The sequence below is a fragment of the Gadus macrocephalus genome, chromosome 9 (genome assembly GCF_031168955.1).
Source record: "Gadus macrocephalus chromosome 9, ASM3116895v1".
NCBI lineage: Eukaryota > Metazoa > Chordata > Actinopteri > Gadiformes > Gadidae > Gadus > Gadus macrocephalus.
The window spans coordinates 15,390,967-15,404,327 of record NC_082390.1 but is presented as its reverse complement, the minus strand read 5'-3'; the positions used below and the strand labels follow the sequence as shown (position 1 = coordinate 15,404,327).

General features: G+C 42.8%; 1 protein-coding gene across 2 annotated transcripts; it reads left to right on the top strand.

Moving 5' to 3' along the window:
• Positions 1 to 967: 967 nt before the first annotated feature.
• tat (tyrosine aminotransferase) lies at positions 968 to 12,242 on the top strand. 2 transcript variants are annotated; one of them, XM_060061068.1, is made up of 12 exons: positions 968 to 1,126; positions 1,639 to 1,946; positions 2,219 to 2,323; positions 6,415 to 6,482; positions 6,968 to 7,126; positions 8,214 to 8,352; positions 8,722 to 8,774; positions 9,941 to 10,093; positions 10,382 to 10,510; positions 11,099 to 11,182; positions 11,363 to 11,461; positions 11,608 to 12,242. In XM_060061068.1, exons 2-12 carry the CDS (start codon positions 1,664 to 1,666, stop codon positions 11,746 to 11,748), a joined length of 1,413 nt encoding a protein of 470 aa, XP_059917051.1. In that variant the 5' UTR covers positions 968 to 1,126; positions 1,639 to 1,663; the 3' UTR covers positions 11,749 to 12,242. The 2 variants fall into 2 exon arrangements, with proteins under 2 accessions (XP_059917051.1, XP_059917052.1); XM_060061069.1 differs by having other exon boundaries at positions 1,023 to 1,121; positions 1,641 to 1,946.
• The last annotated feature ends 1,119 nt before the right edge of the window (positions 12,243 to 13,361 follow it).

Below are 13,361 nucleotides of genomic sequence, written 5' to 3'. Positions count from 1 at the left end.
GGCTTTTCCTACCCCAGGGAGATGACACTCGACCTTCGTCTTTTTCATATCTGGAACCAACTTATCTTTGTGTGTCTGACCGACATCCCTCAGTCGAATCTGGACAAGCCTGAGATGCTGTACCTTCCAGGGAAGGCATCTCCCATCCACGACTTCTCCATCAATGTTAGCAACTCTGTGCAGCCTGTGACTCGGACGGCCAGGAACCTGGCTGTTCCTGGCCTTGACACTGAATGACCAGCTGTCCTGTGCTGCCAATATGGCTGCGACCTCCGGCTCCTGCAGATTAAAGGTCCTCAACCGGAAGGCCAGGTTTTGGTCTGGGCCTTTGTCGTCTCACGTCTAGACTAGTGCAACTCAATCCCTCCCGGTCTGGCTGCATGTGCCATTGGTCCCCTGCAGCTGATCAAGAATGCTTCAGCCTACCCAGGTTCTCCCACACTACCCCACTCCTCCACACCCTCACTGGCTAGCGGTGGCGGCTCTAGGGTTATTCAATGTCATTATTCGATGACGACATTTTCATTTTCATTTTCATTCACCTCCCTGCCAAACATCTGAAGAGGAGAGTTTCTGAAGGACTCTGGTGGATGTTGCGGTATCCTGCATGAGCCCACGTAGATATTAATGAAAGAGGACACACAATGGGAGAGAGAGTAACAGAGGTTAACATAGAAGAGAGTCAATTTTTCTTTTGTGTCTTCGAAGCTTGTTGGTTAAATGACAGTTTCCCATTTCTTTACACAGTGCTCTGGCCATGGCAGCGTAAATGTGCATTTAATCATATTATTTAATTTCTAATTGGCCATCACTTAATACGAATGAAGTTGTAGAAAATAATGACATGCCAAAATACCACAGCTCGAACAGGTTCGACCCGTTAGTCGTACCCGCCCACATTTTCAAAGGGAGGACCGGTTCAGTCTCAGGTTCAGCAGTGATGCAACGGGGTTGTATTGTACACCCATTCTTTCCACCAATGAAAATGTAGGCACTGTTCAACACCCATTCTCAGGGTCTTCCTATAAAGCCGCTAAATGAAAGTTACCCTGGTTAAAGTTACCCTTCTTTTTGTGAATATCTTACAGGAAAAATACCCGCAATTGGACTAGCGATTTTTTCTGAGGTATTGCAATTTTTCCTTCCCCCCCCCTAAATTCCTTATAACAAACTTTGTTCTTTAAATCATGCTTCAGCTCTGTAAGAATTTTTTACCTAACAAAACCGTTGCAACTACTTATGCAGGTTGTATGAGCACCTCTGCAAAGGGAATGCAAAGAGAGTAATCCTTTCAAATTGCCTATTAAAAATAATAGAGTGGATAAGATATGCATTTGTATTCTTAGTATGCTTATTAGTATTTTGTTTCGTGGAGTAAGATAATAGGTTTCAATCTAAAGTTGCATGACCAAACGAAATACTTTGATTGTTTATTGATAGGCCTAATGGAAAATACATAATAATTATAATATAGTATAAATATGATTGAAAAAACAATCTTTTTTAAATGATCATTATTATTATTATTATTATTATTATTATTATTATTATTAGCAGCCTACTATAATCAAGCAAAGTTTCAAACAATTATGCATTCCTCCCGATGTTACTTTAATTCTCTCTCATCTCTTCTTTCAGACTTTAAAAAAAGTAAAATTTCAGAATGACAAGCAAATCGTATGTGGTTCAGATGAACGCGAACGGAGTGATTGATAGCACTGTTGTTAACGGGGCCGATCTGACGGGCAAAGGAGCGAGAGGGAATGGCTTCCATCAGGTCAGTGTAAATAAAGGCAAATATCCAGCCAAAGTAAAGAGCCGCAGGCAGAGATGGGACGTCAGACCCTCAGAGATGGCGAACAAAACTTGCAATCCTATTAGGGACATTGTGGATGGTATGAAACTCACGCCTAATCCCGAGAAAGCCATGATCGCTCTTTCCATAGGTGAGACATGTTATTCAATTAACTTTACTTAACACATGCAGAGTCTACAAAACCTGCGTTTTGTAGGCTATCTAATATACAAACTGCTGTTAACCTGTCTCTGATGCATCCCAACATTCGCCTATTTTGTATGATGGCCTATATAAAGTTAGGCAAATGACAGCAGTAGTCTACAATCAAATGACAAAGGAAATATTAACATGTATTTCCTTGCTATCTATATTGGTCTATGTTATTTAATGGGATGTGTTCTTGTTTTATCCGTTGGTTAGGGGACCCCACTGTATTTGGGAACCTTCCTACTGACGCCTGCGTCCTCAAGGCATTGAAAGATGCCGTGGAGTCGGCGCGGTACAATGGCTATGCGCCATCTATCGGTGAGACCATAGACTTACTTACAGTTTTACATTAAACTATTTGAGTTTTTGGAGAAAATGGCTTATAACTAGAAAACAAAATAAGAAATTAGAACAAAAATATGTTCAAACCTTTAATGTCCCATGCAGGTGGGTATTTCAATTCAGGGCTTCTGGACAGGGGCGCAGATGGGATTTTTGAACTGGGGGGGACAAATCTGTCAGCAAATGACTTCAACTCAATAAGTTATTTTTGTGTAACCTGGGCTTTAACTAGCGCTCAAGCAGTAACTTTCGTAATAGCCTATGGGCCAATGGTTTGCACTAAAAAGCCATTGGAGAATTTTTATTTGAAATCATGGATAAACAACAGTGAACATTGTTAAACAAAGGCCTACTTGATCAACACTATAATGAAACTGTTATTTGTCTGGAATGCCAATCACCCACAGAAACTTCAGGCCTTATGCAAAATATGTTTTATTTAAACATTTGTGCATACACTCAGAAGTGTAAACAACAACATATTTACATAAATGAACAAAAAAACAAATAAATTTACTGTCTAAGCAGACTCACTGAAGGACCCAAAGACATCTCTCCACCTTTCATTACCCTGAACATACTACTGGGCAACTTTTTGTCTGTCCAGTCTGTCAAGCCTCTCTTGGTGAATATGGCACAAAACAATGCCATTGAGTCTTTTTTGCGTCATGGTTGATCGCAACCATGTCTTCTTCAATCTGCGTAACCCACTAAAACGGCGCTCTGCCTCAGCAGATGATATGGGCACCACCATCAACAATCTCACTAGTGTCTCTACCTGATCAAACAGGCCACGGACATCAGGGGGCATTTCTTTCAAAGCATGCACAGCAGAGGCGTCGTCAGCCCCTTTTTACTGGGGCACGTGCCCCAGTAAAAGTCTCCAGTGCCCCAGTAAAATTCCATTGATCATTATTGAATTCATCTGCAGAAGCGCCGCTCTCGCTATGGAATCGGCAGGATTCATCAAGTGCATCTCCTGCTGCCTCGGGAGTCTTCAGTCGAGCCTGCCTCTTACCAGCCAATCAAAAAACGAAAGGGGCTACATAAAAGCCAATCAGAAAATAGCCCTATTGTATCTGGGTAAGATTTAACGCAACAACCAATGAAAAAAATCAGTTATTTACGGATTCGTCCACGTGACTCTTCTGAAAGTGTGTAAAGTATGACCAAGTGTTTCTTTCTGTTCAATAGTCTAGATAGAACTTTATCAATCCCCTGTAGGAGAAATTTGTTAATAAAACAATAATGGTAAAAAAAATAAGGAATCTCCCACTTCCGGCTTCCATGAAAGAGAACCATACTAATTCACACAATAGCGTTGATGCAAATCTAGCATTAAAGGTTAATTTAAGGAAGTTTTCTCCAGTCACGCTGAAACTAGTTTGCTAGTAGTAGCGCTTTAATTTGCAGTGTAAGAGAATTCTGGGAAATCTGAATGCTGACAAAATTCTCAGAATTCTGACACTGCAATTTATTTGCACGCTACGACTAGTGAACTACTTTAAAAAAAAAACTCGACACTGCGACCAGGCGACAAATGACTGGTGAGAACCTTCTTAAATGAAGAGTTCAGAGTTTATTAGCCTATTCGATTTCTGAATTAAAATTCTTGTGATGAATAATCTACATTTGTACAGTCGATGTGCAGCACTTTAATTCCCGTCAACTATGTTTTCTAACACCAGCATTTCCACAACTATGCTCATGTTCGTGACTGCTATACAAAACCATTTATAGTGCATCTATTTTTCTGCTGGGTAGTGATAGTCGCCCTAAATGCAGCTTTCATTTGGGCTCTGATTCTGAATAAATGCCGCTGCTGAACTGTGTGAATAAATAAAGGGAACTGAAATCGAAAGAAGACACGTGGTTTTGATGTACCGTGAATTCCAGCTGAAAGTGGAACATTGCTGCCATCAGGGGAAATTAATGTAACCTAGGCATATTGTAAGTAGCTTTCAATTCCTTGTTTTTTTGTTGATCATGTTTCGTTGGAAACCACGGGAGCTGGAAAAAGCCCAGAGTAACTCATCTCCTTTTTTAACGTTACAACAAATTCACAACTTGTTTGACACAAACAATGACAACTTGATTGCTGTTAAAGAATGTTGCCCACATAATTAGCACCAGTTTTCAATACTGAGCGTCTGTAGCCTGTAGTTTTATAGCACACACACACACACACACACACACACGATAATTCAGATCATTGCACTCACAATTCCTGTAAACAGTTGTAGTTGTGAGCGATCTTTCAGTGTGTCGAGAAGGCTCCACACCTGGCTTAGGTCAACCATGGGGCAAGGAAGGCTTCACCAACTTTCTCTTTTGTCCATTGAAAAGGAGCAACCATGCAAAGTGAGTCAAAGCCACGTTATTGACCGCTTTGCCACCATGAAGGCGCGGCGATACAGCTTAATAGTGAAAAAATTATCATTTAAAAAGGCTCTATGCAGTAGTGTATGGCCTTATTTAGTTTAATTTAAGAGCTTTGATGGTTCTATAACATTTTCCAGGTTGATTGGTGGCAATGAGCCACCTCACCTTAAGTCAGAAATTCTATTAGTTTTAAACCTTGTTTCTTGCCTTTTTAGTACATGTCGTTCTGGCAAAATTATGCTGTTTCCACACAGCTTCTAAATAAATATAGATGTGTAGACTTCTCCTGATAAAGAGGTGAAGGTCATAAAGAGACTTTTTGTTTATTTGTCAGTTACCTTATTTGTAAATCTTTGAGATGTGTATGTGTTTAAATAAATATAATTGTACGGTACTCATGAATCCATCTTTGCGTCTTTACCTTTACCAGTGCTTTAATATAGCCTACAGTATGACAGTGACAACAATTTTGAAGCTCGTACATACCCTTCTGTATCCATATATTTCATATTGTGCACACGTTAAAAAAAAAAATGTTGGCAGTTGGGGGCCTGTGCCCCAGTAAAACTCTAGGTCTAGCAACGCCCCTGATGCACAGCATCTGCAGTTGTGTTGACCTTGTACTTGTTTTAAACATGGCCGGTTGGACTCTCAAGTCTTCCTCTTTCAGTTCAGGATATTTGCGAACTGCTGCATCATTCGTAATGGGAGTAAGGAGTGAGTTTTCCATTTATTTTAATGTTGGAATTAGGCATGCACCGATTGTGAAATTCTGGGACGATACCGATGTTTCAAATAACAATTTGGCCGATACAATGTTATTTATTCCCCCTTTCGTGCCAGGGAAACAAACCCTAACCCCCAACGCACGCACGCACGCAGACATGCACTCGTCATTGCTTATTATTGTCTACTAGAAAATATTGTGAACGAATTATGACCGAGCAAGTCTTATTTGTGAGAGGCCCAACTCTATTATTACCTCTGCTAGCCTAGATATTTGAGAGCTATAGCGAACACGCTCATCAACCCCGATTAGAGGGTCACATGCTTATACGGGAGGAAATGTGCAGAGACAACTTGGGCCCTATCCCAAGTGGTTTATTATACCTTCTGATGGATGTCTTTATGTTAACCCAAGTGGGATTGGGATTTGTTTTCTTTGATTATACATGGCTCATCTCATAAGTACATGTGGTTTATTGAGGTCTGTTTTAAATCAGTTTAATTAATAAGGTGACAAGTTGCTTTTAATCATTATTCATATGTATTCATATGATATTGCTGTAATGTTTAAGATGTGACTTTGTTACTCTCTAATGTTTAAGATGTAACCTCTTTACACTGATACTGAGAATTAAGAGAGAGAGGATAAGCACATTATTAGTTAAAGGGAAACTGGGATGGGCCCGCTTGGGTGCTGTGATTGGTCAGTGCATGTTGGGGAAGCCACACCCCCCCTGTTCTTTGCAAACCAACTTAGGTTTTGTTATCACTTCTGTGTAAGTGATATTAAAGTCTTCTCTATCTTTCAAACCTTGTCCTTCTCGACCGCTCGTATTTTGTTAAATTCTTAAAGTGTGGGTTTTTATCCACAACACTTATTGCATCTCTCATGTTTCCTACACAATTCAGTGTGTCTCCGATCAGGATAACTGCAATCCTCTTGTCATACACATTCGCAGGTTACCAGAAGAGCCGAGAAGCAGTGGCTAACTTCTACAACAGCTCTCTAGCTCCGTTAGAAGCCAAGGTAGCCCACCGTCTTAATACTTGTGTCTTATTGTCATCTGCTAGAGGCAGCCACACACACACGCAAACACATCCACACACATCCACATGTAAAGCACACACACACACACACACACACACACACACACACACACACACACACACACACACACACACACACACACACACACACACACACACACACACACACACACACACACACACGTGCAAAGATACACACACAAATATACATACATATTCACATTAAATGACCTTTTCACACACACTCCCAGACATGCACATGCGCATTCACATACACACAAACAAACACATAAAAATAAACAGAAACACACACACACACACACACACACACACACACAAACATAAAGTCCAAACTTGGACTGTATCTATTCTTCATGTGTTTCTACCACTTGTCTCCCCCCATTTATTATCATCATGTTGAGATCCAACCCGTTCGTACCCCCCCCATCTCCCCTTGCCCCCCAGGATGTGGTGCTGACCAGCGGCTGCAGCCAGGCCATTGAGCTGTGCATCAGCGTGCTGAGTAACCCGGGAGACAACATCCTGATCCCGTGTCCGGGCTTCTCCCTCTACAAGACCATCGCTCTGTCCATCGGGGTCCAAGTGAAACTGTATAACCTGCTGGTGAGCAGAGGGTCTGCCCGTCACACACACACACACACACACACACACACACACACACACACACACACACACACACACACACACACACACACACACACACACACACACACACACACACACACACACACACACACACACACACACACACACACACACAGATCTGTTCTGTGCAGTAGTTACAGAGCCAGTCCACCCGAGCTCGGATTGCTGAGCTACTCACCAGGCTTGCCTTGTGGTCATAAGCTTTCCAGTTACTCTGATAATGGGAAGCAGATTTTGTAGACACACATCACACAATCAGGGTTCCTGCAGCACAAGTAAGCGAGCTCTGCTGCTCAACAAACCTTGTCCTAGGCAGATGTTCTTACACCATAAAGTTAAGCACCTCAAACACTCAAGCCACTGTGATGTTGTTCTAATAAATGTTAAAACATAGCACATAAACCGAGAACAACGTTATCATTATGGGGGTGACAGGTACACACCTTTATACGCTTTGCCAACTACCCAGATTTAGGGTTGGACTAATCTCTGTCTTTCTATGTTGTGGCAGAACTTCTGGGGGAGAAGGCAAAGAGCCTTAATCAGAAAACTAAAATGACAATGGGCAGAGTTATGACTTGTTTGCAGTTTTGTTTTGGAGATATTCTAACAGAGGAAAATCATTTGAGCGAGAGGATGAGGCTTTCCAAAGGGGAAGCATATTTCTAGAGGCGTTGGTGATTTGAAACCTTTATTGATACTTTTTCACAGTTTACTACTGCTGGCAGAGTTTTTGTACAAATCTTTGCATCCAGCAACATGATTGGTCGAAAACAAATATGAATCGAAAGCAAAGAATAGTCGATATTAATCCACAGTCTAGGGTAAGACATACTCTTGGCAGAATAGAGGCAGGAGGGGTGCGGAAGGATTCGTGGTTTAATCCCCAATGCTAGCGGCCTACCCAAAGGTATCTATGCCTAACCCGGAGCTGATCCCTGAATGCCCGAATCGGGTGTCTCCTTCATGATTACTATGACGATTATTATCATCAAATAAAAAACAAATGTAATGCCTTGGTGGGCATGCCTTGCTGCCTTTGCAGCCGGAGAGGGCATGGGAAGTGGACTTGGAGCACCTGGAGAGTCTTGTGGATGAACAAACCACCTGTCTGGTCCTCACCAACCCCTCCAACCCCTGCGGCTCTGTCTTCAGCAAGGAGCACCTGGAGGGCATCCTAAAAGGTAAGCTCATTAATAATGAATGATAATGATAATGATGATGATGATGCCCATAATGTCGAATGGATCAGATTGACCCCTTCTTGAACCCAGTTTATACCAGGTGAGCCAGCACCTGGTAATGGCCGAATCATGGCCCCCGTGCACGGTTCCTATGCCTAGTTATTGTGAAGAGGGCTGCGATGACATCATTTCTTGTTCACGCCGGCCCGCACAGTCCACGCACGGGAACTATAAATCAGCCTTCCGAGCATCAGAAGCATGTTGACCTGAACACTGCTGTTGGATTGTGACTGATGGATTGTTGTTGTTATGGTTGGCTGCATATCACTGTTTTAACCTGACCTCATTTCTGATGTATTTTGCTCCCAGTGGCTTCAAAACACTGCCTACCGATCCTGGCTGACGAAATATACGGAGACATGGTAAGACAACATTCAAAACAACTTGACTCGGTGGTGGAAATGACCATGAATACATTCACACATATGCATCCATGCATTTACCCACTGAAGAAAGAGGGGATAGCTCATCTATTTTGTGTTTTCTTCTGCTGTAAAGGGGTCTGTTTTGGGCTCTGTACAATGCATGATTTCATTTGTGTTGGCTGTTTGCGGATTTAATGGCAAGAAAAAAACATTATATAACATATTTGAACCATGAATGTGGTAACAATTTTCTCAACATATGTCGACTCCCATCACTTGGAGCTCTTTGTGAGAGTGAGTGGAATGCTCTTTCGGGGTTGTTGAGTTTGTTTGCCCAACCACTAGCTCCCCTTGCCTGTCCAACGGGGTCCGACCATGATGACTTTGCACTCTTTTGGTCCCAGGTGTTTGCAATTAATGTTGTGTTTTGGACCAAAAGAGGGAGGGGCTTGTGGGGTATCCTTATAGAGGAAAAGTAGAAATATAGAGTGATGGAGGAATGGCCAGGCCCTCAGCTTAGAAGATGATTGATCATCTTTGGGGGTGGGGAGACTTCAGGGGCCCACTAGTGTGCGGACTGGCTCCTCTGGGAGAACCCACTCAGACCCAATACGAGGAGGGTCTTGTTACTTCCCCCTCTCCCTAGTCCTCTGTTAGCCAGGACGGTGCAGAGCCAATCAGAACTGGGGCGGATCCCTATGTCTGGAGATTCTTAGCTCTGGTTTTAATGAAAGCCAGAAAGCATATTCAGTGGGCCAGCAACCGTGTCAAAGCTCTGCTAGCTCTCGCTACCGCTAGGCTGGGCCATCATCACACTCACTTCCACATTTCTCTTTCTATTTTTCTCTGCTGGTTCTCTGTTGCACATGGTTGAATTAATGCATACGTAGACTACAGCCTTTTAGTCCTTGTATTATTGGTTCTAGGAACACAAAACATTATTAATATCATAAAGATAAAAATAAAACAAAGTTTGACGTCGAAAACAAAGTTAGAACCATAACAGGGCTGCCTACATGTTAAAATAACAGATAGGAAGAATGAGACCACCATATCTAACCTCCAAGTTGTGGTGTACTGAAATGTTTCCTACAGCCCAGTGTGCCACTCTGAGCTGCCACATAATCCCATCTCTACCTTCTTGCTTGACCGCTCCTGCCCAGGTTTTCCCAGGATGCACATACACCTCCCTGGCGACGCTGAGCAGTGACGTGCCCATCCTGTCCTGTGGCGGTCTGGCCAAGCGCTGGCTTGTGCCCGGCTGGAGGATGGGTTGGGTCCTTATCCACGACCGTAGAGACGTCTTCGGCTCAGAGGTGCGTTCGTTCATCCTCCATAGGCTCTGGTCTGCAATCACCTCATTACAGTTTGTCATGAAGTACGCTGACTGCTTTAGTCTCACTCTCAATCTTGTATTATGTTAAATTCATTATTAAGATTACACTTAAAGGATTCAAAGAGGTCAATTGTAACAGCAGATGGCGGGATTTTACCAATAGAAAATTTGTGGTCATATGTTGGCCAATGAATGCTATTGAAAAGGTGAAGGGGTGAACCCCTAGCTTCTCATTCACATGGATTTCATGAGGTGATCTCGTTCCCAGATCAGAAAGGGCCTGGTGAAGCTGACCCAGGTGATCCTGGGAGCTTGCACTCTAGTCCAGGGGGCGCTAGAGAGCATCCTACAAAACACGCCGCAGCACTTCTATGACAGCACCACGAGCTTCCTCAAGGTACATCCCCACCACCACCAACACAACCACCACCACCAACACAACCACCACCACCACCACCACAACCAGCACCAGCACCACCACAACCAGCACCACCACCAGCACCACCACCACCACCACCTCCACCACCACCACAACCAGCGCGACCCTCGCCGCTGAGAAGGACTGTGTGCATCAACTTAAGCATAGACAGTTCATATCAAGAGGAGTCTTGTTTGTTAGGATTGTTAGAAATGGGTACAGATCAGCAGAGAGAAGGCATTCATCCCCCTACATGATGTACTAATGATGAAAAATAAAACAAAATAAATAATAATATACTAATATGTAGGAATTCATGTTCTACAACGCTCTACATTCTTCTGTTGAGGGTCTTATTGGTCTATGTGTGTGTGTGTGTGTGTGTGTGTGTGTGTGACGGGCAGACCCTCTGCTCACCAGCAGCCTTCTAACCTAAGTACTTTAGGTCATATGAGTGACCTATGTTGAACTAGTTGGGCTGGATTTGGAGTGTGTGTACTGGAAACAAAAGATGTGATTATTTTGACGATGCCCTCCTCCTCCTCCTCCTCCTCCATCCTCATGCAGGCCAACGCGGAGATCTGCTTCAAGGAGCTGTCCACCGTCCCTGGCCTCACCCCAATCATGCCCTCCGGAGCCATGTACATCATGGTCGGTAGTACGCTGGGACCCTGCCCTTTTTGGCAGTGGGTACACTGTGTGTCTAGAAAAGCAAACACATGCAGCGCATGCAGCACAATTACCATTGCAATCAGGGCATTTAGCAGACGCTTTTATCCAAAGCGACTTAGATCGGTCAGCACGGTCTAAAGTGTGCCTATTGACCTGCAGGTGGGCATAGATATCGACCACTTCCCCGGGATGAAGAACGACGTGGAGTTCACAGAGCGCCTGGTGACAGAGCAGTCCGTCTTCTGTCTTCCCACCACTGTAAATATTGCTTTCTTATTCCCGCCGTCGATTCGTTCAACCAGATACATCCCTTCCTCCGTCTGTCCATCCATCCAACTACCCCTGGTTTTATAGTAGATAAGGAAGAGTACCACGATAAGGATAACACGTTGATTCTGTTTCAGGCATTTGATTATCCAAACTTCTTCCGCATCGTGGTGACGGTACCGGAGACGTTGATGGTGGAGGCGTGCGGTCGCATCCGCCTGTTCTGCCAGCAGCACTACCTGCCGCACAGGGCGGACAGCAGCGAGCTGGACCAATGAGAGCGCTGCAGCTTTAGAGAGATGAGGTATTTAAGAGTGAAGCCACCACGAGGGACTTCACTCCGTTTGTCAAAGTCTGTTAAAGAATGTCATGTTACGTCAGGCCCCGCTGCAGCAAGCAAATGTTGAAGATGTTTTGTGGCCAGCTTCAACTATTATGATGTAAATTGCATATTTATATTTTGTACAGGCAATTTATTTTAACCTATACTTGATTGCTTGTTGGTATATTTTGTTAACCAGTGGGTTGTTATTAAATATAGTATATATATTATCTTATATATGAATGCAAGACAATTAATTCATTAATTCTATGTTGTTTTAAAGGATGGATAAATTATATTTGATGTGGTACACAAGAGTTTCCCAACTGGGGGTACGTGAGGAGGTTGATTTTACTTTGTTATTCCCTCAAAACCATTAATATTTGTTGAATTTGTTAAGTATTTAGGTAGATTGGATGTTGATGAATAAAGTTCAGACAATGAATATAAGTTAACCGGCCTGGGCTATTTCTACTAGCAGTTAAATTACCAACCAAGTAAAATTACTTGAATCAACTAAAGTTGGTTCTCTCAGATTTAGACAAACACAGAAGCACACGCACACACACACGCACGCGCACGCGCGCGCGCACACACATACATATATACACACACACACACACACACACACACACACACACACACACACACACACACACACACACACACACACACACACACACACACACACACACACACACACTCAAAGCTTGTTTTTCTCCCTGCAGACACATGGTATGCATTATATTGCAGTCACTTTAACTATTGAGTCTACCAACCGTTACCTCCATATGGTGGAGGAGGGGCCAAATACCCAATGTAAACGTATCTTTGCCGATCACTGTTGATTTATTTTGAAATAGGATCCTTTGATACTGAGTGTGGTTTGTGTGTCCCGAAGAATTGAAATCCTGAAGATAAGATAATAATACAAGACAATTCAAGATTATAGAAAATAAAACAACATAATATATAATAAGATACAGTATTATTTCTTATATTCAGTCACTGAACAGTGCAATACTTTTCAATGTCAAAGAATACATTCTTTAAAGATATGCACATAATATAGCCTTAGTTAATCTATGGTCTCTTGGCAGAATCTTTAAAAAAATACATTGACAATGAAAAATGTGGGCCAATCCAGCTGATAAATGTAAAAGAAGAAGAGGAGCCGATTCTGTACATCAGCCCCCCCTCCTGGGACCAACCTGTAGAAGCAGTAGGGCTCCAGGAAAGAGGAAACCTTTTCAATCATTCAGGGTGTTCTTAAGAAGGTCCAAATGAGCCTTGTGGACTTTGTGGTCTTTATTTTAATGAAATGCATAAAAAGGTCATTGACCCTAAAAAATAGCTTGCTAAACAAGACAGAACATGGATCTGCAGATTTGTGTCATTGTTCTGTGGTTATAATACATTTAACTTGATAAAACTTTCCAGTCTTGATTGCTCATTGAAGCTATATTATATTGTACATGCTTGAATGTGTGCGTGTGTTAGTGGGTGCGTGCGTGTGTGTGTCTGTGTGTGTTTTAGTTTATGTGTACGTGTTTGCGTGTGTGTCTGTGT

What these genes read in the sequence shown, in the direction of transcription:
- tat (XM_060061068.1), top strand. Translation starts at nt 1,664, where the DNA reads ATGACAAGCAAATCGTATGTGGTTCAGATGAACGCGAACGGAGTGATT. An exon ending in CATGATCGCTCTTTCCATAG is followed by an intron (nt 1,947 to 2,218) that starts GTGAGACATGTT and finishes TCCGTTGGTTAG; the next exon opens with GGGACCCCACTGTATTTGGG. An exon ending in TGGCTATGCGCCATCTATCG is followed by an intron (nt 2,324 to 6,414) that starts GTGAGACCATAG and finishes ACACATTCGCAG; the next exon opens with GTTACCAGAAGAGCCGAGAA.